Source organism: Bos indicus x Bos taurus, chromosome 1, assembly GCF_003369695.1.
Source record: "Bos indicus x Bos taurus breed Angus x Brahman F1 hybrid chromosome 1, Bos_hybrid_MaternalHap_v2.0, whole genome shotgun sequence".
In the NCBI taxonomy this organism is placed as follows: domain Eukaryota; kingdom Metazoa; phylum Chordata; class Mammalia; order Artiodactyla; family Bovidae; genus Bos; species Bos indicus x Bos taurus.
In genome coordinates, this window is record NC_040076.1 from 152,987,486 (window position 1) to 153,012,568 (window position 25,083).

At 39.0% G+C, this 25,083-nt stretch overlaps 1 protein-coding gene across 1 annotated transcript; it reads right to left on the bottom strand.

The window, feature by feature from the left end:
• Positions 1-1,029: 1,029 nt before the first annotated feature.
• Positions 1,030-24,076, bottom strand: DAZL (deleted in azoospermia like). The gene is made up of 11 exons (XM_027552727.1): positions 23,905-24,076; positions 15,795-15,941; positions 15,285-15,376; positions 14,656-14,707; positions 14,150-14,213; positions 13,918-14,057; positions 10,743-10,814; positions 10,001-10,051; positions 9,090-9,203; positions 7,893-7,991; positions 1,030-3,016 (listed from the first exon to the last, which is right to left on the bottom strand). The coding sequence occupies exons 1-11, from the start codon at positions 23,905-23,907 to the stop codon at positions 2,963-2,965; spliced, it is 888 nt and encodes a 295-aa protein (XP_027408528.1). The 5' UTR covers positions 23,908-24,076; the 3' UTR covers positions 1,030-2,962.
• Between the last annotated feature and the right edge of the window lie 1,007 nt (positions 24,077-25,083).

Here is a 25,083-nt window from a genome sequence, read left to right on the forward strand (position 1 = left end):
TTGATCATGGGTGGTGAGGAATCGCTCAAAAATATTCAGTTACACACAGGGAAACATATTACACATAACGTTGGGAAAAGCCAGACTCCACAGTTATTAAAGTATGTACAGGAGCAATCTTCATCTCGAAGTGTTCCGAGGATTCCAAATGATCGTGCTCAGCAGCGGGGCCTGTCTGCAAGACCTGGTCAGTGGGAAGCTTTCCTCTGCCTCATGGCCTCCCACCCTCTCTAGTGTTTCTTCATGAAAGCAGCGAGGCGTGCTCTCTTACCACTGCTGCTCCTTATTACCTCCAAACCACCAGTGAAAGGAGGGAAAACAATTAAGCAATGTGGCCGTCCAGTTTTATGAGCTCACCTTTAAAGACAACCAAGAGAATTTCAGAGAGGTGGGCACGAGGCTTTATAAACTAAACCCAATGACTTCCTTGCAATTCAAGGGTGCTAATCAATATTGAAGTTATTTTGAACAATCACAAGGTTAACATGTTCTTATTACAAAAAAAGAAAGCAGGCAGAATACGTTTCTTACAGGGGTGACCAAACTTCATGGAGTTGATTTTTGCCATAATTTGCAATTTTTTACAAAAAAAAAAAAGGCGTGGTATAAAATTTTTTTCCATCCTAATGGCTTGGCTCTTTTTTGTGAATTTTGTGGTAATCCTTAACTTCAAATGTGCTTAAATTATCAAGCATATTTAAAGCAACAGTTTTAAGATACATATATAGTCTAGTTTTAGGGTCCCAAAATGTTATAAACTTTATTTAAGCTTGGTCAGAACTAACCAAATAGAAAATCAAAAAAAGAAATTATTTCCTCATGAAAATATCTCAGCTTCATAAGATAAAGCAACAAAACTACAATGTACCAAAATGTGCTCTTATAAACTAACTTGGACAGATTTAAGAAACTGAACAATATTTACACTTCTGAATTTCAAGGATCTCACTAAATCTTGTCACATACTACCCACCCAAATTCTCACCATTTTTTAAAGATAATATGAGATGAGTAAGCAGGTCAAAACACTTCTGAAAAAAATGTTTCTTTATTTCTATTTATTCATTTATGCAAAGACAGTATCAGCATAGGTAATAGGAACACATTTTTAAATTTAAAATTAATTTTCCATTTTGAAAGGTTCAGGATTTTGTCTCTTCTACCTTACTCTTTTAAATACTTCAGTCCAACAAAATAGCAGACAAAATGTTTATTCCCTTTTTCTTAAGGGAATAAGGTCATACTGGAATAATGAGAATTGGCTCTTTAGAATTTAGGTATCATTTTTAGTAACCTGGAGATTTAATCACAGAATAATACATGTAAGAATGTTATAGCACACACACAAAAAAGTACAGAGAATTTTTAAAAGAACAAATTTCAGGGCACTTTCAAATTCTGAGGCATAAAAAAGCCCTCTTGGGTATCATTAAGTTAAAAGATTCTTCCCTTCAGATTCAGAACGAAAATTATTAGGAGTGATAAGACAACGGGCACTGATGGCACGGCCCATGGAAGCCTCGTCAGGACAGGGCTATACGGAGTTTCCGTGTTTTAATGAAGGGGCTGGCCCAAGACAGAAAAGCCAGGAAGCTCCTCTAAACCCATGGCAGGTCAAACGATACTGCTACAAGTGATTCCCTTAGAAAGGGATTATCCCACTGCTACCCTTTCCTTCCAAGGCTTAACCCTCAAACTGCTTACACTACTCCTTCCTTCCTTTACATCGCTGTTCCAGGAGCACCTGCAGGAACAGTGGAGACTGGAGAAGCAAGACTGTGGGTACAGCAAAGGGGCTCTGGATCTCTAGGCGCTTGTCACGATTTCCAATGTCTGAGGAGGAGCCACCTAATCTAAAAATGGACTGTTAACTAACTCAAGTGTGTTTTGGGGATATGCTTATTACTAAACAACTTTTGTGGTTTAGAAACATCAAAACTACTCTGACTCTCCTGGACATATTTTACTTAAAAAAAAAAAAGAAAGAAAAATAACAGGCTAAAAAAAAATTAAAATCTATCTGTTCTTTAACAAATAGCTAATATTTTAATGTTTCTTATAAAAACAATTCCTTTCAGATACTCTGATTAACTTTTAAGTGACAAAGTTTCAGCCTTCTTTAATACCAATATTTTGCACAATTTAAAATACAGCCATTGAGTTTAACATTTCAAGGGGAAAAAAAAAGTAAAAGAAAAAAGAATGGTAACTCAACTAAGAAGTTTATGTACCTAGAAAAGTTAAGTTTGTTTTAGATTCTTTTAAAAAAAAATTTGGCCCAGAATTTTAGTTATCCTAATTACCATCCCATCAGATACCTCTATGTGTGGATTCTAGATAAAAGATAAAGTATTTTGAAGTAATAAACATAAGACCCACTGATTGGACTGTTTGTTTAGAATCTGTTTTACTGGGTTTAGATAAGGAAAACTTCAATAAAGCTAACTATACATTGAGTTTCACTGATTAAAAATTCAGTTTTAAAAACTCTGCTTTTGTGGTAAATTTCTAGACAAATCATAAAAGCACAATATTGCAGATACTGTACTGTTCATAGGTACTTGTTGGAGAAGTGAAGTGCTTGTATTTAAACTATCAAAATTCTGACCTTTCAAAATAGGTTTTCTAAAACAATTTTTTTTTCCCAAAAAATCAGCATTTGTTTTTAAACTCTTAAAACGTCAGGTAAAAATCCTTACAGATATATCTTAAAGTTATTCTTTTCAGTCTCAATTATTTTTTTACTTTTAACTATATATTCAACACAGAACCAGTTTCTAAGTCAATGTCTAATGAAAAAGTTTCAATGTAAAATAAAACTAAGCAATCTAATATAACATATAAAGTCTGAGTGTGATTTATCAAAATTCAGAATTAAATTTCTATAACAGTGGAAAACTTTCAGTCTCTTACTATTCAAAACCTGTGACTTCCTATGAGACTAGAAAGTTAGCAGAGAGGATCAAACAGACTTAAGCACTGCCCGACTTCTTCTAAAGTGATGAACTCTTTTATCCTAGAAAAGACAGAAATAATCCATTTTAATTTCATTGAAAATTCCTATTACCATTATGACCTAAGAGACTTGAAAATTACTTAAAAGAAAGCATTTTTCTTAGATTTAAAACAATAAATAATGACAGAAAAGTGATCCTTTTGTGAAAGCATTCCTGAACTTTCAGATAACAAATGTACCAATGATCAGTTTTATTCAACAATTCAGTTAAAAAAATCTGTGACTCAGAAAAAGAGGACTTAGAAATCTCATTTTCTAATATGTAGATTCTTATTAATTCATGATTCTGCACTGATGTCCCAAAGACAGCTGGTGAAAAACATGAAATTTTTAAAAGTCTTATTTTTACTAAAATACATCTAACAGAAATCATGGCTTTATGATGGTTTGAGAACAGCACTCCATTTCAATCTGAAACCCTATGCTTTTAGGTTAAAAGATACAAGTTTTGGCATCTTTAAAGGCATATCCTTAAGCTATAATGAAGATACGTAATTTTTAAGGAAATGAATAGAAAAATTAAAGTATATGCAAAAATTTCCTTTCACTTTGTTGCCAACAGATGTGCAGATACAAGAAATGAGGCCTTACAATGTAGAAGGATGGAGCTGAGAACCAGTTCAGTTCAGTTTCAGTTCAGTCACTCAGCCATGTCCGACTCTGCGACTCCATGAACCGCAGCACACCAGGCCTCCCTGTCCATCACCAACTCCCAGAGTTCACCCAAACCCATGTCCATCGAGTCAGTAATGCCATCCAGCCATTTCATCCTCTGTTGTCCCCTTCTCCTCCTGCCTCCAATCCCTCCCAGCATCAGGGTCTTTTCCAATGAATCAACTCTTCGCATGAGGTAGCCAAAGTATTGCAGTTTCAGCTTTAGCATCAGCCCTTCCAATGAACACCCAAGACTGATCTCCTTTAGAATGGGCTGGCTGGATCTCCTTGCAGTCCAAGGGACTCTCAAGAGTCTTCTCCAACATCACAGTTCAAAAGCATCAATTCTTCGGCGCTCAGCTTTCTTCATAGTTCAACTCTCACATCCATATATGAGCACTGGAAAAACCATAGCCTTGACTAGACCGACCTTTGTTGGCAAAGTAATGTCTCTGCTTTTCAATATGCTATCTAGGTTGGTCGTAACTTTCCTTCCAAGGAATAAGTGTCTTTTAATTTCATGGCTGCAGTCACCGTCTGCAGTGAATTTGGAGCCCCAAAAAACAGTCTGACACTGTTTCCACTGTTTCCCCATCTATTTCCCATGAAGTGATGGGACTGGATGCCATGATATTTGTTTTCTGAATGTTGAGCTTGAAGCCAACTTTTTCACTCTTTCATCAAGAGGCTTTTTAAGTTCCTCTTCACTTTCTGCCATAAGGGTGGTGTCATCTGCATATCTGAGGTTATTGATATTTCTCCCAGAAATCTTGATTCCAGCTTGTGCTTCTTCCAGCCCAGCGTTTCTCATGATGTACTCTGCACAGAAGTTAAATAAGCAGGGTGACAATATACAGCCTTGACGTACTCTTTTTCCTATTTGGAACCAGTTCTATGTCCAGTTCTAACTGCTGCTTCCTGACCTGCATATAGGTTTCTCAAGAGGCAGGTCAGGTGGTCTGGTATTCCCATCTCTTTCAGAATTGTCCACAGTTTATTGTGATCCACACAGTCAAAGGCTTTGGCATAGTCAATAAAGCAGAAATAGATCTTTTTTCTCGAACTCTCTTGCTTTTTCAATGATCCAGCAGATGCTGGCAATTTGATCTCTGGTTCCTCTGCCTTTTCTAAATCCAGCTTGAACATCTGGAAGTTCACGGTTCACGTATTGCTGAAGCCTGGCTTGGAGAATTTTTAGTATTACTTTACTAGCGTGTGAGATGAGTGCAATTGTGTAGTAATTTGAGCATTCTTTGGCATTGCCTTTCTTTGGGATTGAAATGCAAACTGATCTTTTCCACCCCTGTGGCCACTGCTGAGTTTTCCAAATTTGCTGGCATATTGAGTGCAGCACTTTTACAGCATCATCTTTTAGGATTTGAAATAGCTCAACTGGAATTCCATTACCTCCACTAGCTTTGTTCGTAGTGATGCTTTCTAAGGCCCACTTGACTTCACATTCCAGGATGTCTGGCTCTAGGTGAGTGATCACACCATCGTGATTATCTTGGTTGTGAAGATCTTTTTTGTACAGTTCTGTGTATTCTTGCCACCTCTTCTTAATATCTTCTGCTTCTATTAGGTCCATACCATTTCTGTCCCTTATCAAGCCCATCTTTGCATGAAATGTTCCTTTGGTATCTCTAATTCCATCCCCTTCTCCAGGAGATCTTCCCAACCCAGGGATTGAACCCAGGTCTCCCGCATTGTAGGCAGATGCTTTACCGTCTGAACCACCAGGGAAGTTTGAGAACCAGTAATAACATAATAAAAGTATTTTCTTCTCTGTGCTTTTGGCTTAATTGTGTCCTTTTCCTAGGAATTAAATTCCGCTATCATATAAAGGGTAGCTTCTGGAAATTATGTAACGTGTTAACAGGGTAATATCCTATTTAGGTTAAAGTCCAGAAAAGTGGTCACAAACTCAAGTATTTTAAAAAATCAGACAGGGTATGAAAGATTATGAAGGGGCTGGAATTAAGAGTGGAATTTATCATGGAAAGAGGGTACATCCTGTGTTGTGTTGAGTGCTCAGTTGTGTCCGACTCTTTGCGACATCATGGACTGTAGCCCACCTGGCTCCTCTGTCCATTGGATTTGCCAGCCAAGAATAACTGGAGTGGGTTGCCACTTCCTTCTCCATATCCTGCCTTAGTACATTTAAATTCAATTAAAACAACAATAACAACATTTAGCTAATCAAAATAAACAGGTCTAGATACTAGACAACTTCCAACTTTTTGCTCAGAGGAGCAGAAAACTTTGCAAGGTTCAAAGGTAGGCCTTTGCTTAGTACCAGGTAAAAAGTCAAGTGTAAAGATTCGCTGGGTAGAGAGTTTCTGCTTTACAAACAAATCCGTTAGTACTGCCTGTTTAACCTTCAGAACCTTGGGCAAAGTAAGCTGTCACACGGCCCCCAATTCTTTCCTTTTAAATTTACTATCTATGTACAATGAAAAACAAGAGAACAAAAGTCAACTTTAAATGACTAAGTCTACTCCCTATTGAGAAGATGGCTAAGAACTTAATTCTGCTACAGCTCTAGTCTTTTGTATTAAAGGAAGCCCCAAGTACTTCTTCTAAAAATGCTTGAAGTTTTATCCTATTTCCATTCATTGGTGGAAAAAAGTTATTCGCCTTTCCCTGTTTTAAAATACAAAGCAATGGTTTAAAATTTCCCTTTGAATGTAAAATGCTGCATTTCGGAAAAATTCTGGCAGCTCCTTGGAAAGTTAAACATAGTTACTATTTGACTCAGCAATTTCATTCTTAGGTATATACCCAAGAGAAATAAAAACCTATGTCCACACAAAAATTAGTACACAAATGTTCATACCATTACTCATCAGGGCCTCCAAGTGGAAAATAAGCCAAATGTCTAGCAAGTGATGAATTGATAAACACAAACTGGTAGATCCATAAATAAAAAGAAAACGAAGTACTAATACATGCTGTAACATCGATGAGCCTCAAAAACATTTCAGTCGGTAGAAGTCAGTCACAAAAGGTAACAGGTATTATTCTATTGACATGAAACACTCACAACAGGCAAATTCTTAAAGAGGGAGGGATTGGGGGCAGGAGGAGAAGAGGATGACAGAGGATGAGGTGACTGGATGGCCATCACTGACTCGATGGACAGGAGTTTGAGTGAATTCCAGGAGTTGGTGATGGACAGGGAGGCCTGGCGTGCTGCAATTCATGGGGTCGCAAAGAGTCGGACACAACCGAGCAACCGAACTGAACTGAACTGAACTGAAGGCTAGAGAGTTGGGGAGAACAGAGAGTGACTAATGGGTAGGGGGCGTTATTTTGGAGGTGATCAAAATACTCTAAAATTTATTGCAGTTATGACTGTACAACTCTGTGCATATTCTATGAAATATTAAATTGCACACTTTAAATGGGTGAATTGCAGGATATGAAAATTGTATCTCAATAAGCCTGCTGTAAAAACACAACAAAAAACTTCCCTTTACTAACCACAATATTCTTCCTTTGGTGAAGCGACAAGTTCCTTTCCATGTTCAGAGACTGAGAACTAAAGGGATCTTAGAGACTCATTTCAGACTTGTAAAAACTAGAGCCTTAGTAAGATCTAAGTGATTTGTCCAAGGTGATAGCACTAGGATCAGAAACTGCAGACCCATTCTTAAATTCTAACACCCACATTCTTCTCCACTGTACCAACTCTGAATCAACTTTCTTTCTACTCAGCTCTTTTTACTACTTACGTCTTCCACCAAAAGGTTCAAGTGCATCAGCTGAGTATTCAATTCCTTCTTCTCCTTAGTCCAAGATCCACATACTCTAAGTTCTGTTTTTGGTATCTAAAATTTTCTTTTCCTATTTGGTCAACTTTCGAGAACCCTTTGAATTACAGTATTATTGTTGCTGTTTAGTACCTAAATCATACGCTTCTGCTAAAGATTTCTTCCCTAAGGGTAACCTACACTATACCAAGATTTAAGCAGATACACTGCTACTTAAAACTCACTCTCAGGCTACAGTCAAAAGCTAAGAGTTCAATTATATGCTCTATGTAAGCTCTCTCTCTCTCTCTCTCTCTATATATATATATATACACACACACACACACACACACACACATATATATACACACACATATATATATATACACATACGTATACCACAGGAAAAAAAAAAGATGCTTTATGGGTGACAAGTGTTCTTTTTATCCTACATATAATTCTTTTCATACCTTGAAGTAGTCATCTTGAGTGACAACGGAGTTTCTCAGTCTATTCTCTGGATTAAACAGACAAGATACCACCGTCTGTATGCTTCTGTCCACAGATTTCTGAAACACAGAAGTTTTCAGTAAAGACTATTCATTCTTTTACTCACTGGTAACAAGCTTTTTGAAAAATCTTAATGAATACATACACTTATTTCTAAAGAATTCTCATCCAATTTTTTCATTTTTACCATGTCACATAGTATGTAACTTTTATACCAAATTTAAGAATTGTTTCATAAACTTAGTGATAGAGTACTGGTTTAGAAAGCTCAATTAGTCAAGCCTTCAGATAGCTGTTTTTAAGTCTTTTTAATTTTTCCTGTTAGACTGGAAATAGTGAGCCCTCAACATTTCAAGAAACATTTATTCAGGTTAAACTCTGATAATATAACTGTAAGTTATTTTGGTGGTTTTTTAAAAATTTAAATTGTATCACAAATCTGGGATTATTTTCACTGCAGAGTTCAGTAATTAAAAAATTTTTCCATTGAGAAATACATGAAGGAAGTACACATACTCCAATGGTAATTGTTTACTGTTATGGGAATCGTTCAGTGTTGTGCATATTCCAGTCAGATCAATTACTTTTCACATCCTCATCCATTCAAAAGACACAGAATTCAAGAATGAGAGATTACAGGGATTTGCTCTAAAATGATAAAAAGAAATCCCTCTATTTAAGTATTTCCATTACTAGTGAGCCCAGCACTCTCGAGGACTGCCACTAGATGTGATGCTGTGGTGAGAATGCCATGAACAACTGTGCAATGTGATTCATCTAAGCAAATGTCTACACTGGTGAAAAACAGGCGGACAGAAGCCACACTAATCCCTCTTTTGAAGAGTAGGATTCTTGAGGAAAACTACCCTTTGGACTCTGTCAAACCATGTTAATATTTATTAAACCATGGTTAAAAAACAAACCAAAAAAACCCAATGAAAATGGAAGAAAGGGAAGGACAACTAAATCAGTAACTGGTTTGCAGGTACCTAGAATTTCATTAACTTTTACGTAAATTGTGAAGCTTTCAGTCAGTAACTCAAGCTTTTTATATTTAAATTTGAGCAAAGATATCTGTTTCTCAAAGAGCCATTATTAAAACTTGAATAAAGCACATATAGAAACATAAACGTTAATGAACACAATTCAACGTTTGCCTTTTGTGGGCCATTTCCAGAGGACGGAGTAGCTTCATGAACCGAGCATTCACTGGGCAAAACCTCAGCTCCGGTATCAACTTCATTACAGTGGTAGTTAATGGTTGTATAAGCCTACATTTAAAAGGATAAAAGTGTAATTAAAGAGATATACATTAGATAGTCTTCAAAATAGTGAGCTCACACTGAAAGTTTAAATGTGTATTGTTCTGAGGTTCAATTACATTATTTCAGAAACTATTTTAAACTAAATAGTTGAAATGCAATATGGGAATCTTATATTTTGAAATGTCAACATAATTAGAATTAGAGAATTTCCGTAAGAAACTTCAACATATAATATGGGAATGGGAAGGGAATTTCCCAGTGCCTGAGGATTTTTGCTCACATTATGTCCTTCAAATATCCAATCCTGATAAAAGACAGAAGGTAACAAAGGCTCAGATATTTTAGAGGTAGCTTCCTCTTCTGTTTTATTCATTTTCTTATGTAACAGTGTTGAGAGCAAAACATTTTTGCTTCTCTCAACAGATTTTTTTTTGGCTAGAAAACTCGATGCAGATTCAATATTAATTATAAATCCTTGGAGTTATAAATAGCACAGGTATTAGTACTACCTTTCTTGGTTACATATTCTGAGCACCGGGGTATGCAGGGCGGCCATTGCTCAAGTACAGACAAAATAATCTGAGAAACAAAAAGCAGAGTTTCTCCCATGGGAGTGTGTGTGTGTGTGTGTGTGTGTGTGTGTGTGTGTACACTTGAGTTGCAAAGAAATGTAACACATAAAGTAAAAAGGCATTTAAAATATTTCCAGGCATACTTGATATGGCAAGGGTCAAGAAATACGTAACAGTAAAATACTTTTAAAATACAGAACAGGAAGTACATGCTCGGCTACTTCACCTTACCGGAGGAATAACATAACTCCTTTGTTCCCCAGCAGGCCACTGCGGTGGCATCTTAAAAAAAAAGAAAGAAAGAAAAGAACGCTTACTTAAATATTCCTTTACACTGTCACAAGGATCTGAAATAGACAATGCTGAAGTACTGGTGTTGGTTTCCTTGAGCTTGTTATAACAAGACAATGGAAAAGTACTTTATGATATGTATGATTTTATTGTTACTTTCATATATTAACTTCATCTTTTTCTCAATTTTCTGGAGTTGGTTTTCAGGAAAACTCAAGAGACAGTAGCTCTTTGAATTTATTACCATAGTGTCACAGATATGGTCATTATCTATGGACAGAAATTCTAGTAGCCAACTAAAATAAACATTATCAAACATAATTGCAATTCAATGCTCTAAGAACTGAGTAACCATTTTATCTCAACCTATGCCTCTATAAAGACTCATAAGATCCAGCCTGTATGTTTTAGCTATTAGACAGCAAATGAAGACTACATGCTGAAATATAGAAGAGGACACCAAAACTTGTAAGACAGTACAAGAGAAAGCTTGCTAAGCTCATTTCTGTCAAAATATTATTCTTATTCTAAATAATAAAGAAGCCCTAATTTTAGACTAATTCTGTTTTTCCTTAAATTTTAGGCACACTCAACTACTTTTAAATGACAAACTATTAGGGAAATTTACATAAAGGCCTAAATAATATTCCAAAGTAAATAATTTTGATCCCTATTAAATTACCTGATAATTATAAACAGGCAGCTGATATCCAGTGATAACCTGAACTGGTGAACTTGGATAAGGAGGATAAGCCTGCAAACAAAGTTTACAGAAAGAATGAATGAACAACGTACATTTTTAAAAATCAGAAAGGAGTATCATTCCCAATGCAATAAAAACATGAAAATAAGGAAATCTTCATTTTTTTATATCCAATCCAAAATTCTGAGTGAGTGCTTTCATGAAGAAATAAGTATTCTCTGTCAAATGTTAGCCTTTGGGCTGGGAGAAGGAAGAGATAAATAAAGGCAGTGACTGATTTTGCAAGCCCAAGTTCATCTTTTTTGTATATTTATTCCCACCCAGAAGTTCTTTCTTAATCATGATGAAGCTCTTAGAACAGATTTCCATGTTAGCATTAAATGAATACATGTGTGCTATGTTTTGTAAAGATATTCGTAGGCAGTTTTGTATTCCTTTGACAGTATTTTGGGGTAACATGGAATACGCCCCATAGACATTTTGGCTCTTTCTGTGTTTTACTTCTAAAAGCTAAGGGCAATGTACAACCCCAACCTGGAAAAGAGATATTTCAATAAATATTTTCAATAAATATTCAAAAAATATTTCAATAAATATTTATTGACTGAAAATATCTAGGTACTAGTATACAAAAATATACCAGAACAGGTAATAATACCTCATGGTAAATTTTATGAACAAGCAGGGCTTTTCTTGTAGCTGTTTTTTTTTTAATGTAAGAAAAGATATATTCTATACTTCAGGTAGATGAAAAATGCAAATAAACGAGAGATACTGCAGAGCCTTTTCACTATTATTTTATTTCTTTTCCTAAGAATAAAATGTCTTTTGAACGAAGAAGGTAAACTGAAGTAGGAAGAAAATAAATGTTATTTATTATCAACAGGAGACAAGTATTCCAAATTTCAATATTAAAGAAATCAAGACAAGACAAATTATATGCCAGAAACTCATAGAACTTACAAATATAATTAAATCGTCAGAAATTTATCCATGTTAGAACCACAATACATCTAGAAATCAACAATCTGTATGAAGAGGCACCTGGAAATCATTGCAAATAAAGACTAGTTGACCCTAGGAAAGAATAAACCAGGTAAACACATGAAGAAAACTGTCTTCAAGCATTTTAGGAGTTATTTGGGGGAAAAATAGAAAGGAGATATATTCCATGTGGCTACAGTGATCAGTTCTCAGATAAAGACTTACCAACTATACAGAAGCAGACTTAAGCTTAGGATAAGAAGTAACACCAAGGGAACACTTCATGCAGATGGGCGAAATAAAGGACAGAAACGCCAAGGACTTACTACAAGTAGAAGAGATTCAGAAGAGGTGGCAAGAATACACAGAAGAACTGTATAACAAAGGCCTTAACAAACCAGACAACCACAGTGATGTGGTCACTCACCTAGAGCCAGACATCCTGGAGTGTGAAGTCAAGTGGACCTTAGGAAGCATCACTACAAACAAAGCTAGTGGTGGTGATGGGATTTCCAGCTGGGCTATTTCAAACCCTAAAAGATGATGCTGTTAAAGTGTCACACTCAGCATAGCAGAAAATTTGGAAAGCTCAGCAGTGGCCACAGGACTGAAAAAGGTTAGTTTCCATTTCAATCCCAAAGAAGGGCAATGCCAAATAATGTTTGAACTACCATATAATTGACCTTGTTTCACATGCTAACAAGGTAATGCTCAAAAGCCTTCAAGTTAGGGTTTAACAGCATGTCAACCAAGAACTTCCAGATGTACAAGCTAGATTTAGAAAAGGCAGAGGAACCAGAGGTCAAACTGCTAACATGTTTTGGGTCATAGAGAAAGCAAGAGAATTCCAGAAAACCAACTACTTCTGCTCCATTGACTATACTAAAGCCTTTCAAAGTGTGGATCACAAAAAACTAAGGAAAATTCTTCAAGACATGGGAATACTAGACCACCTTATCTGCCTCCTGAGAAGCCTGTATGCAGATCAAGAAGCAACAGTTAGAACCAGACATAGAACAATGGACTAGTTCAAAATTGAGAACGGCATATTGCAAGGCTGTACGTGGTAACCCTGATAAATAAACTTCTACACAGAGTACATCATCCTAAATGCTGGGCTGGATGAATCACAAGCTAGAATCAAGATTGCCAGAAGAATTATCACCAACCTCAGATATGCAGATGATACCATCTTAATGGCAGAAAGCGAAGAACTAAAGAGCTCCCTGATGAAGGTGAAAGAGGCAAGTGGAAAAACTGGCTTAAAACTCAACACTCAAAAAAGTAAGATTCTGACATCTGGTCCCATCACTTAACGGCAAATAGACGGGAGAAAATGGAAACAGTGGTAGACTTTATTTTCTTGGGTTCCAAAGTCACTGTGGACAGTGAATGCAGCCATGACATTAAAAGACGCTTGCTCCTTGGAAAAAAAAACTATGACAAACCTAGATAGCATATTAAAAAGCAGAGATATCACTTTGCTGACAAAGGTCTGTATAATCAAAGGTATGGTTTTTCCAGTAGTCATGTATGGATGTGAGAGTTGGACCATAAAGCGTGAGCACATAAGAACCGATGCTTTCGAACTGTGATCCTGAAGAAGACTCTTGAGAGTCTCCTGGACAGCAAGGAGATCAAACCAGTCAATCCTACAGGAAATCAACCCTGATTATTCATTGAAGGAGTGATATTGAAGCTGAAGCTCCAATATGACCACCTGATGCAAAGAGCCAACTCACTGGAAAAGACCCTGATGCTGGGAAAGACTGAGGGTGGGAGGAGAAGAGGACAACAGAGAATGAAATGGTTGCATGGTATCACTGAAGTAATGGACGTGCGTTTGAGCAAACTCCAGGAGATAGTGAAGGACAGGGAAGCCTGACATCCTGCAGTCCATGGCGTTGCAAACAGTTGGACAGGACTTAGCAACTGAACAATAACAAGAACAAGCAACGCTAAGAATGACATTTCTAACACAGTGTCCCATCCTTTAGAAGGATTCAAACAGCTCAGTATTGTCACCTACTATGGAAATCGTTGACATGACTCCATAGAGGGTAAGAACTAAGACGGGCTTACTCTTTAAGGTGCTCGCATCAATAATAAGATCTCTAGTATAATACACACACCAAAAAAAATAAAAAAAAGGAGCGGAGGTACTTCTTACCTGAACATACTGAGTTATAGGGTTTATCATGGTTGGAGGCTGCATGTAAGTTTCAGCGTTTGGATTACTCCAGACACTCTGAAATTGTGGTGGAGGAGGAGGATTAAAAACCAAAGGACGTGGCTGCACATGATAAGCACCTTTTTAAAGAATAAAAAGAAAACAAAGCCTATTTTCAGTTCTCTGAAAAGCCACACATGTGTCAACAAGAACAATTCATTTCTTTACTCACACAAATTTTGTTTCCTGATTGCAGGGCCCAGTTTCAGCTTTTTACCATGGAAATTTATCTGTGACTGAAAATAAAACAGTATCAAAACTAGAATTAATGTCCAAGTCTTTACTTCCAAGACTTTGATTAATACCCAAGTTCTCTAAAATTACTAGTATCAGGTAAGATCAGTGTTAAGAATATACCAAATCAAAACTTACAGCATGAAACCACCTTACTTACCTTCACTCTAATAAAATTTTGAGAAGTTATGGAATTTGATTAAAAAAAAAAAAACCTTTACTCTGTCTCTAATCATTCCTGTCTCCAGTTCATGAAGCTGGATGTTCAATCAAAAATACAGAGGTTCTGATTAAGTTATGTAAATTATTCCAAGCCTGAGTTTCAAACAGGAAATATATTTATTTCTATATCTTATAAAAGAATGAATATATATTCAGGACACAAATAATACTAAACACCACATCCATAACATGAGAGATTTTTTCCAAAAGAAGATTACTTACTTCTACTATCTTCTGCACATCCACGTCATTATAAAATGAAACAAATCCATAGCTAGAAAGTCAGAGAGATGAAGCATAAAATCACCACCGTATCAGTACATGGTTTAAAACTAGTGTTCTATAACTGACTAAATAATGATAAAGGATGAAAAATATACTGAGATAAATAACTGTAAGATGTACATGGTAGATTCTCTATAAATACTACTGTTTTACTTTCCTATCCTGATCTACAGATTTGTGTCAGAATTCACAAAGATTAAGGCAATGTAGGAACTTAATTAACAAAAAATTCATACCTATGAATCTGAGTTTAACTTATTATCTATGGCAAAATCATTAAAATTTAAGATACTGTGAAACGTATGAAGAAAACAATTCTTTGATAAAACTGACTAATCCTCTTATGTGAAATGAAGACAAGAAATATTTAAATACAAACACTAGGCAAATGATTAAATAAAAGAGCTGGCAGCAAAACTTACCCTCTACATGAAAGTTACAAAGCAACAAATTTCTCTTATGCAAATGTGAGAATCCGTTTTCGATTTTTTCTTTTCTGGAATTCTATACATGCTATATAGTTGAGGTATTTATTATAATTTATATTGAACATATGTTTTACTCACCCTTTGGACACACCAGTTCGATCCGTGATTATCTTCACTTCTTTTACTGAACCATATCTAGCAAAGAAACTTCTAATTTCTGTTTCATCCATCTATGCAGAAGAATTTGATTTTTAAAAGTAAAAATTCAACATTCAAAAATTTCAATGATACTATAAAGAAGTTTTGGTGATGTGGAAATATCTCCTCCAAGCATCCCCAAACTACACATCTATATCAAAGATATTTTTAGTCCCTAAAGGTTATACATAAAAACAATTCCAAACCTGCATGAAGTACTTAAAAAAAAAAAAAAAAAAAGTCTTATGTTTACTGCTGCTAAGTCGCTTCAGTCGTGTCCGACTCTGTGCGACCCCATAGACGGCAGCCCACCAGGCTTCCCCGTCCCTGGGATTCTCCAGGCAAGAACACTGGAGTGGGTTGCCATTTCCTTCTCCTTATGTTTACAACACTACCCAAATCCCACTATTCACAAAACACTTTCAATAAATGAAAACATGAATACATTACCCTAACATCAATTCCACCGACAAAAACAGTGTTTGGCATGATTTTGCCTTCTGGTAAAACATAGCCTTGGCTGGTGGTAGCTGAAGACGACTGGGTGCTGGCCTCTCTGGAGATGGTTGAGTTTGGAGTCTCAGGATTTGCAGCAGACTGTAATTTGGAAAGCAGATGTCATCACTAGATTCACAGGCTAAAATCATAGATGCTATGAAATATAATTTGTTTTTAAGGCTGTATATTGTCACCCTGCCCATTTAACTTCTATGCAGAGTACATCATGCAAAATGCTGGGATGGATGAATCACAAGCTGGAATCAAAGATTGTTGGGAGAAATATCACCAGCCTCAGATATGCAGATGACACCACCCTAATCCAAGAAGGTGAAGAGGAACTAAAGAGCCTCTTGATGAAGGTGAGAGAGGAGAGTGAAAAAGCTAGCCCGAAACTCAACATTCTAAAAACTAAAATCCTGGCATCTGGTCACATCATTTAATGGCAAACTGACAGGGAAAAATGGAAACAGCAACAGCCTTTATTTTCTTGGGCTCCAAAATCACTGTGGACGCTAATTGCAACCATGAAGTTAAAGACGCTTGCTCCTTGGAAGAAAAGCTATGACAAACCTAGACAGCATATTAAAAAGCAGAGACATCACTTTGCCGACAAAGGTCCACTGCTGTGGTTTTTCCAGTAGTCATGAATGGATGTTAGAACTGGACCATAAAAAACACTGAGCGCCGAACTGATGCTTCTGAATGGTGGTGCTGGGGAAGACTCTTCACAGTCCCTTAGACTGCAAGGAGATCTAACCAGTCAATCTTAAAGGAAACCAACCCTGAATATTCATTGGAAAGACTGAGGCTGAAGCTACAAAACTCTTGCCCCCTGATGTGAAGAGCCAACTCACTGGAAAAGACCCTGACCCTGGGAAAGACTGAAGGCAAAAGGAGAAGAGGGTGGCAGAGGATGAGATAGTTGGATGGCATCACCGATTCAATGGACATGAGTTTGAGCAAACTCAGGGAGACAGTGAAGGACAGGGAAGCCTGGCATGCTGCAGTCCATGTGGTCACAGTGAGTCAGACAGGACTGAATGACTGAACAACAATAACAATAATAGTAAGCACAAAAGGCTGCAAGGTAAAGATGAAGATATTATGCCTTAGCTTATGAAGGAAAACAGGAACAAGGACAAAAGAAACCGATAGATATTTTTGAAAATATTAGCAGAATGTTATAGAAATTAGTTACAATAATGGAAATTAAGAGTTCCTATTTTGTTAGATGCCAGAAATTATGATAAATTTAAGATTTCTACAAACTGCTATAGAGATGAAATAAAAATTGCTGTATTACCAAATTGGAGTGTTTGGGCTTTTCTCTATTAATTCATGCTCATGCTAATGTTCTAACATACTTTGTGTTTCTATCTGAACATCTCCTAACTCTTTCCTTTAACTATGTTACAGTGATATTTCATGACAATGAAGTCAGAGAGAACAAAAACTATTTTAAAGCTTTTCCATTTTTAATGTTTTATAACTTTTTTCTAAATGGGACTATATTACATAAGTCACATACCTTGAACTATAGAGAAATTCGACTAGATTTCTTTCCAAGATAGAAAATTTACCAATCTCTTTCAATTAACTCACATTCAAACACTCAAGGCAGTTCTGAAATTCTTACAGACTTTCTCTTCAATTTCCCCTTCATTTGTGAATGAATTTTCAATACCTTTTTATTTGATAAACTATTTCTATTATTAGCTGTATGTGAACCACAATGGATAGATGTATTTCAGTTGAGAGGTGCAGTATTCACGCAGAAAACTGTGCTGGAGTAAAAAGGGTTATGATAACATTGATTCTCAACCTGGGGAAGATTCTGTGACCCGGGGGCACCTTTTGGTTTTCTCAGTTGAGGGGTGTACCTGGTAAAGGAAAATAACAGAAAGGGAAAGACCAGAGCTCTCCTCAAGAAAATCAGAAATACCACGGGAACACTTCATGCAAAGATGGGCTCAATAAAGGGCAAAAACAGTAAGGACCTAACAGAAGCAGAAGTGATTCAGAAGAGGTGGCAAGAATACACAGAAGAACTGTACAAAGAAAGTCTTAATGATCTGGGGAAGCATGATGGTGTGGTCACTAACCTACGGCCAGACATCCTGGAGTGTAAAGTCAAGTGGGCCTTAGGAGGCATTACTGCAACAGAGCTAGTGGGGGTGATGAGTTCCAGCCGAGCTGCTGCAAATCCTAGACGATGCTGTGTGAGTGCTGCGCTCGGTATGCCAGCCCATCTGGAAAACTCAGAAGTGGCCACAGCACTTGAGAAGGGCAGTTTTCATTCCAATCCCAAAGATGGACAATGCCAAAGAATGTGCAAACTAACATACAATTGTGCTCATTTCACATAAGGAAGATTATGCTAAAAATACTTCAGACTAGATTTCAACAGAACATGAACCGTGACTTTCCAGATGTTCAAGCTGGATTTAGAAAAGGCAGAGGAACCAGAGATCAAACTGCTAACATCTTCTGGTTCATAGAGAAAGCAAGAGAATTCCAGAAAAACAACCACTTCTGCTTCATTAATGAATTAATTCATCAATTAAACTATGCTAAAGATTTTGACTGTGTGGATTACAATAAACTGGAAAATCCTTCAAAAGACAGGAATACCAGACCACCTTACCTGCTTCCTGAGAAACCTGTATGCAGGTCAAGATGCAACAGTTAGAACTGGACATGGAACAATGGACTGGTTCAAAATTGGGAAAGGAGTATGGCAAGGTTGTATATTGTAACCCTAATTATTTAACTTCTATACAGAGTGAAAGTGAAAGTGAAGTTGCTCAGTCGTGTCCGACTCTTTGCAACCCCATGGACTGTAGGCTATCGGGCTCCTCCGTCCATGGGATTTTCCAGGCAAGAATGCTGGAGTGGATTGCCATTTCCTTCTCCAGGGGATCTTCCCGACCCAGAAATCGAAACCGGGTCTCCTGCATTGCGGGTAGACGCTTTACCATCTAAGCCACCAGTGTGGCTTACAGAGTACATCATCCCAAATGCCGGGCTGGATGAATCACAAACTGCAATTAAGACTACTGGGAGAAATATCACCCTCTGATATGTAGATGACACCACCCTAATGGCAGAAAATGAAGAGGCACTAAAGAGCTTCTTGATGAAGGTGAAAGAGGAGAGTGAAAAAGTTGGCTTAAAACTCAACATTCCAAAAATTAAGATCATGGCATCTGGTCCCATCACTTCACAGCAAACAGATGGGGGAAAATGGAAACAGTGACAGACTTTATTCTCCTGGGCTCCAGAATCACTGTGGACAGCGAATGCAGCCATGAAGTTAAAGGTTGCTTGCTCCTTCAAAGAAAAGCTATGACAAACCTAGACAATATATTAAAAAGCAGAGACATCACTTTGCCAACAAAGGTCTGTATAGTCAAAGCTATGGTTTTTCCAGTAATCATGTACAGATGTGAGAGTTCGACCATAAAGAAGGCTGAGTGCAGAAGAATTGATGCTTTCGAACTGTGGTGCTAGAGAAGACTCTTGAGAGTCCCTTGGACAGCAAGGAGATCAAACCAGTTGTTCCTAAAGGAAATCAGTTCTGAATATTCATTGGAAGGACTGATGCTGAAGCTCCAATACTATGGCCACCTGATGAGAAGAGCCGACTCATTGAAAAAGACCCTGATGCTGAGAAAGATTGAAGGCTCCAGGAGAAGGGAGCGACAGAGTATGAGATGGTTGGATCGCATCCTTGACCCAATGGATATGAGTTGAACAAACTTGGGGAAATGGTGAAGGACAGGGAAACCCAGTGAGCTGCAGTCCACAGCGTCTCAAAGAGTCAGACAGTGATTAGTGACTGACCAACAACAAACCTGGTTATCTGGTTGGTAGAAACCAGAGATATAATAAGCATCCTACAATCCAACACACAATCCAACACCACCCCCCATAACCAAGAATTATCTGGCCCCGAATCTGCATAGGGTCAGTTGAAAAACCCCGTGATATTGTTGGCAGAATTGAAGAGTAAAGTTCTAATCTCATGTTCTTTTAAGTAATATGGATATTTGAGACAAAAAAACAGTAATCTGAGAAAAAGAAAAATTTGGGTTGTACACGTTGTGATATTAAGTATGCTGCTGCTGCTGCTAAGTCGCTTCAGTCGTGTCCAACTCTGTGTGACCCCATAGACGGCAGCCCACCAGGCTCCCCCATCCCTGGGATTCTCCAGGCAAGAACACTGGAGTGGGTTGCCATTTCCCTCTCCAGTGCATGAAAGTGAAAAGGGAAAGTGAAGTCGCTCAGTCGTTTCTGACTCTTAGCGACGTCATAGACTGCAGCCTACCAGGCTCCTCCATCCATAGGATTTTTCCAGGCAAGAGTACTGGAGTGGGGTGCCATTGCCTTCTACATGATATTAAGTATAAAATTCATCTAGTGATTTCACTAGGGTCAAGTCTTAAGGAAGGCACCATTCTGTCCATCCTATTCCTTAGCCAGCAGATGGCGCTCAAAGCTAAACTAAGGAATGTACTCCTTTCAAGAGGCGTAAACAACAGGGATTTTAAAACTGCCTGTGTGTATATTTCCATACAATTATTAACTTATATATGAGCTTCCTAGGTGGCTCAGTGGGTCAAGAATCTGCCTGCAGGAGACGTGGGTTTGATTCCTGGGTGGGGAAGATCCCCTGGAGTAGGGCATGGCAACTTACTCCAGTATTCTTGCCTGGAAAATCCCATGGACAGAGGACCTGGCAGGTCACAGTCCATTGGGTTGCAAAGAGTTGGACACAACTGAAGCCACTTAGCATTAGCAGCACATAACTTATGCATACAAATCCACAACCAATAGACAATCTTTGCGTACTTTTAAACTATTGCCAAAAATACTCTACAAATGAATTCCTGTTGCTGTTCAGCTGCTAAGTTGTGTCTGATTCTTTGCTACTCCATGGACTGCAGCACACCAGGCTTCTGTGTCTTTCTCCTGAATTTTACTCAAACTCATGTCCACTGAGCTAGTGACGCTATTTTAGGTTAAAGCTAAAAGTTTGGTGTTAAAGAATTAATCATAACTAATCAATAACATGCAGAAAATAAATTACATGTAAATTAGATGACAGAAGTAATTATTTTTCTTAATTACACCTTCAAGTGAGTTGATGGGTTCTAAAATGAGTAATTCTGGAATATTAAGTAAGGGTGAACTTGGAGGCCATCATATACACAATTCTCATCACTACTATTTTCAGTAACGGATTCCCTTTTATATTTGAATGATCAAGTGACAAAGATAACTAAAAACTGGAAATAAAACTTATCATCACTAAAGCATCTGCGATGTCAGCTCTTTGACAACATTTCATTCAACTATTAAAGTCTACATGCAAGCAAACTGAAATCTATGTATACTGACTAGGTCAGACTAAAAGTCTGTAATTTGCAGTCATCAGTGTTACATCCAGAGAAGGAAGTAGTTATTAAAGAAAAAAATGGAGTGAGTGTCCTACTCTTTGAGACCCCATGGACTGTAGCCTACCAGGCTCCTCTGTCCATGAGATTTTCCAGGCAATAGTACTGGAGTGGATTGCCATTTCCTTCTCCAGGGGATCTTCCCAACCCAGGGATCAAACCCAGGTCTCCCGCATTGTAGACAGACGCTTTACTGTCTGAGCCACAGGAAATTCTATTAAGGAAACTGTACATGAAAATCAGAATAAAGCCTTTTATGTAAATCCAAGAGTCGACTCTCAGGGGAGGGGAGGTGGAATCCAAACAATAAACATACAATCCTGGGAAAGCTAAGCAAGAAAAAGGCAAGAATACAAAAATACACATTAGTCTTGAAAAAAATGGGATATGACTACTATCCCAAAATCTGGTTAAGATGGTACACTCCTGCACCCAACACAGAGATGGGAAAGTCTAGCAGCATACAAAAAATACACAGTTAAGAACAGTTTATTGTAAATTCAAGTATGGTTATTAGGAAATCTGTTACTATAATTCACCACAGAAAAATCATTTGATAAAATACAGTATTTCTTAATTTAAAGAAAAGTAAATGAAAGAACTTTATTTTCTATCAATCTAATTCTAGATTATCATTAAGTTCAAAGTAAAACATGACAGTAATTTATGCTGAAACTAGAAATAAGGGTCTCTCCTTATCACCACTATAAATTTTTTCCATTATATATGACAAATGTAAATATTAATATAGAGTTCTTATAAATCACCATGAAAAGACAAATACAAATAGAAAGGTGGATCAAGAATAGAAAAAAGAGAAATGGAAAACGTTAATGACAAACTTTAACTTCACTAGTGATAAAAAAAAAAAAGTACATCAACACAAGTGGAATATTTTCCAATTAGACTGGCAAATTTAAAACATATACTACCTTTCGCTGCGTGGAAAGGGGGTGATATTACACACCACTAGTGGGAATATATACTAGTATATCCTTCACCAAGAGTTACTAGGAAAAAATTATCATAGTTCAAAATTGTTATAATATGGGTATAACCTTTCAACCAGGGATTCATTCTACTCCTGGCAATTTATTTCAAGCTATTAATAGAATAAATAGGCCAAAACATTTTCACAAAGACACCCATTATTGTACTGTTTTAATGCACACAAATTACTCATTATAAAAATAAGTGATAGTAATATATAAGTACACAATTTTTGGTAAAGTAAGAAGTTATGTATTCAAAATTATTTTAAATTTCTCTTTGGAATAAGGCCCACTATATTAAGTGAAGGATACAGGTTGTAATATACTGTTACATAGTATGGTACACTTTTTATAAAATACACCTATTTGCAAAACATACATGAAAGTAATCTGGGAGGACATACATCAAAACTTCAGAGTGGTTACATACCTAGTTTAAGATGGACCTCTACTTCCTTACATTGATTACTTTCTAATGAGTTAATATGCTAGTTTTATATAAGAAAAAAATCAATAAACATATGCATTTCTCTCCCCGCCCTCTTAAAAAAAAAAAAACGAACAAAACTGTAAACATTCACAGTAACTCAGCTTATTAAGTAATTACTGATGTGGATAAGTACAAGACACAATTAGTACAAACAGCAGTGGCATACACTTGTAAACTTTTACTTTAAACTTTGTGTGCACTAATAAACTATATAAATTTTCTCCCTTTACTTCTAAAAATAGTGTATACTGGTTATTACACTACAGGCGATATACTACACTACAGTATTTAATGCTATATACATCATCGGAAGCTTGATGGTTGGTCAAAACTGTTCTCAAGAGATGCTCCTCGAGGTGGCATCAACTCTAATGCATTTAACAAAACGCTCATAAATGTCACCCAACAGACCCCGTTAATACTGGAGGGACGCTCTGTTGGAAGGTTTCTGGTTTCTTTAAGGGAAAAGAATTTCCCAAGTTAAAAATTCCTCGAGCTCCCCACTCCGCGGCCGCTCCGAGGCGAGGGCAGCGCCGACCTCGTGAGGAGATGATGGCGTCTCACCCGAGGTCGGCGCGGCTGCTGCCGCCGCACAAGCACGAGGTCCCCGCGGCGCCCGCGCCCTCCCGCAGGGACACACCCCCAGGCCCCCGCCCCGGCCCCGCCCCGGCCCGTGGGGGCCCCGCCCGCCGGCGTCCCGCCCGCGTGCGCCTCACGGGCCGCCAGGCCCGACGCCATCTCGCGGAGGCCGGGCCGCCCGCCTGCCTCGGTGAGCGCGGGAAATGAGCCTTCCGGGGTGGCGTGGGCCCGCCCGGAGCCCGGCCGGCCGAGTGCCAGGCGCCCCGCGGGCCGAGTGCCAGGCGCCCCGGACACCCCGGCTCCTGCGGCCCGAAGGCCACAAGCCCTGCACGTGCTGGGCGGCGGCCCCCAGGGCTCCGACAGCCCGGCCTCATCCCCTCCGCCCGCCCTCGGTGCCGCAGAGGCCGTGCCAGGCCGCCTCGGCCGCCCTCAGGCTGGGCCCCTAGGACAGGCGAGCCCGGCAGCCCCGCTCCGGGTGCCGCCCCAGGCCCCCTTCAGCGTCCTGGCCACCCCAAGGAGCCCCCTGGGCCTCCTCCACTCACCATGATGGCGACAGCCAGTGTTCACTCAGAGGGGCTCGAGGACGAAGCAGAGCCTGGCCTCGGGCACCGCGCTTGGAGCTGCTGTTGGGTCTGCTCGTGCCCGCTGCCCGGCCGGACTGGGCAGAGGGAGCGGCAGCAGACCCGACGGAGAGAGTCAGAGGCGGGTGGCGATGCCGAGGGGCGCCGGCGGACTGAGGCGTGGCCAGCGGGGCGCGGGGAGGTGGCTCCTGCGCAAGGTGCGGGGGGGCTCGTCGGGAGGCGCCTCAGCCAATGGGCGGCCGCGCTGGCGCCCCCCGGCGGCGGGGGCGGGGGCGGGGCGAGGGGTGGGTGGGAGGCTCGCGCAGCACGACTGCGCAGGCTGGGGGTACGCAAGGGGCGCGTGAGGGCGGTCATCCCGCCCCCCCACAAGCGCCGCCCCAGATGAGGGGGCTGGCCAACCCACCGAAAGGCGTGTTACCCCAAAAGTGCTGTGGAGGCACGCCTGAAATAAGTAGGCATACTCACATATACATTAAAGTTAAAAACAAACTTGAATATGTCCGGGCGCTAGTTTCAAAATGGCATCCTGAAGGCACAGGATTAGCCCGATCGTGGTCACCCCTACCCTCGCCACCAAAATCGATGGAAACGCCAACAGAAATAGAAAATAAAAATATGGATATGGAGAACAGGCACGGAGGCGTCAAAAGTACAAAAACTTGGGCGAATTCCTTTCAACTCTGAGGGAGATGGGGTTGGATTGAAAGAAACACCAGCTAGGGCAGGCCAGCTTGGCGTTCAAGATGTTCCTTCTTTGAAGAAACAGTCATCAAGGCCTGTGGTTGCCAGAAACCCAAGGTGTAGGAGGGAACAAAACAGTCAAACATTCCTTTGTTTGGGGAGTTTACGTTGTGAGGGGGAGAATTTTTCTTCTAGGCATCACTGAAAGAAGCAAGGCCTGCCTAGAGAGTTCTAAAACCACCTCAAGGTCAGAGAAACAAGGCGGAGAGCAAGGGTGAGCTGCAGGGCAGCTGGGGCAGCAAAGCACAGAACTTTGGAAACTACCCTAGCACGCTGTGTCCACAAGTACCCGTGACTGTTGCGCTGATTTCACTTCTGAACTGATGAGAAACAAGAAAATGTTATTTTTTTCAGGAACCAGAAAACTGACCACAAACACCTGACATCACTGGATAGTAT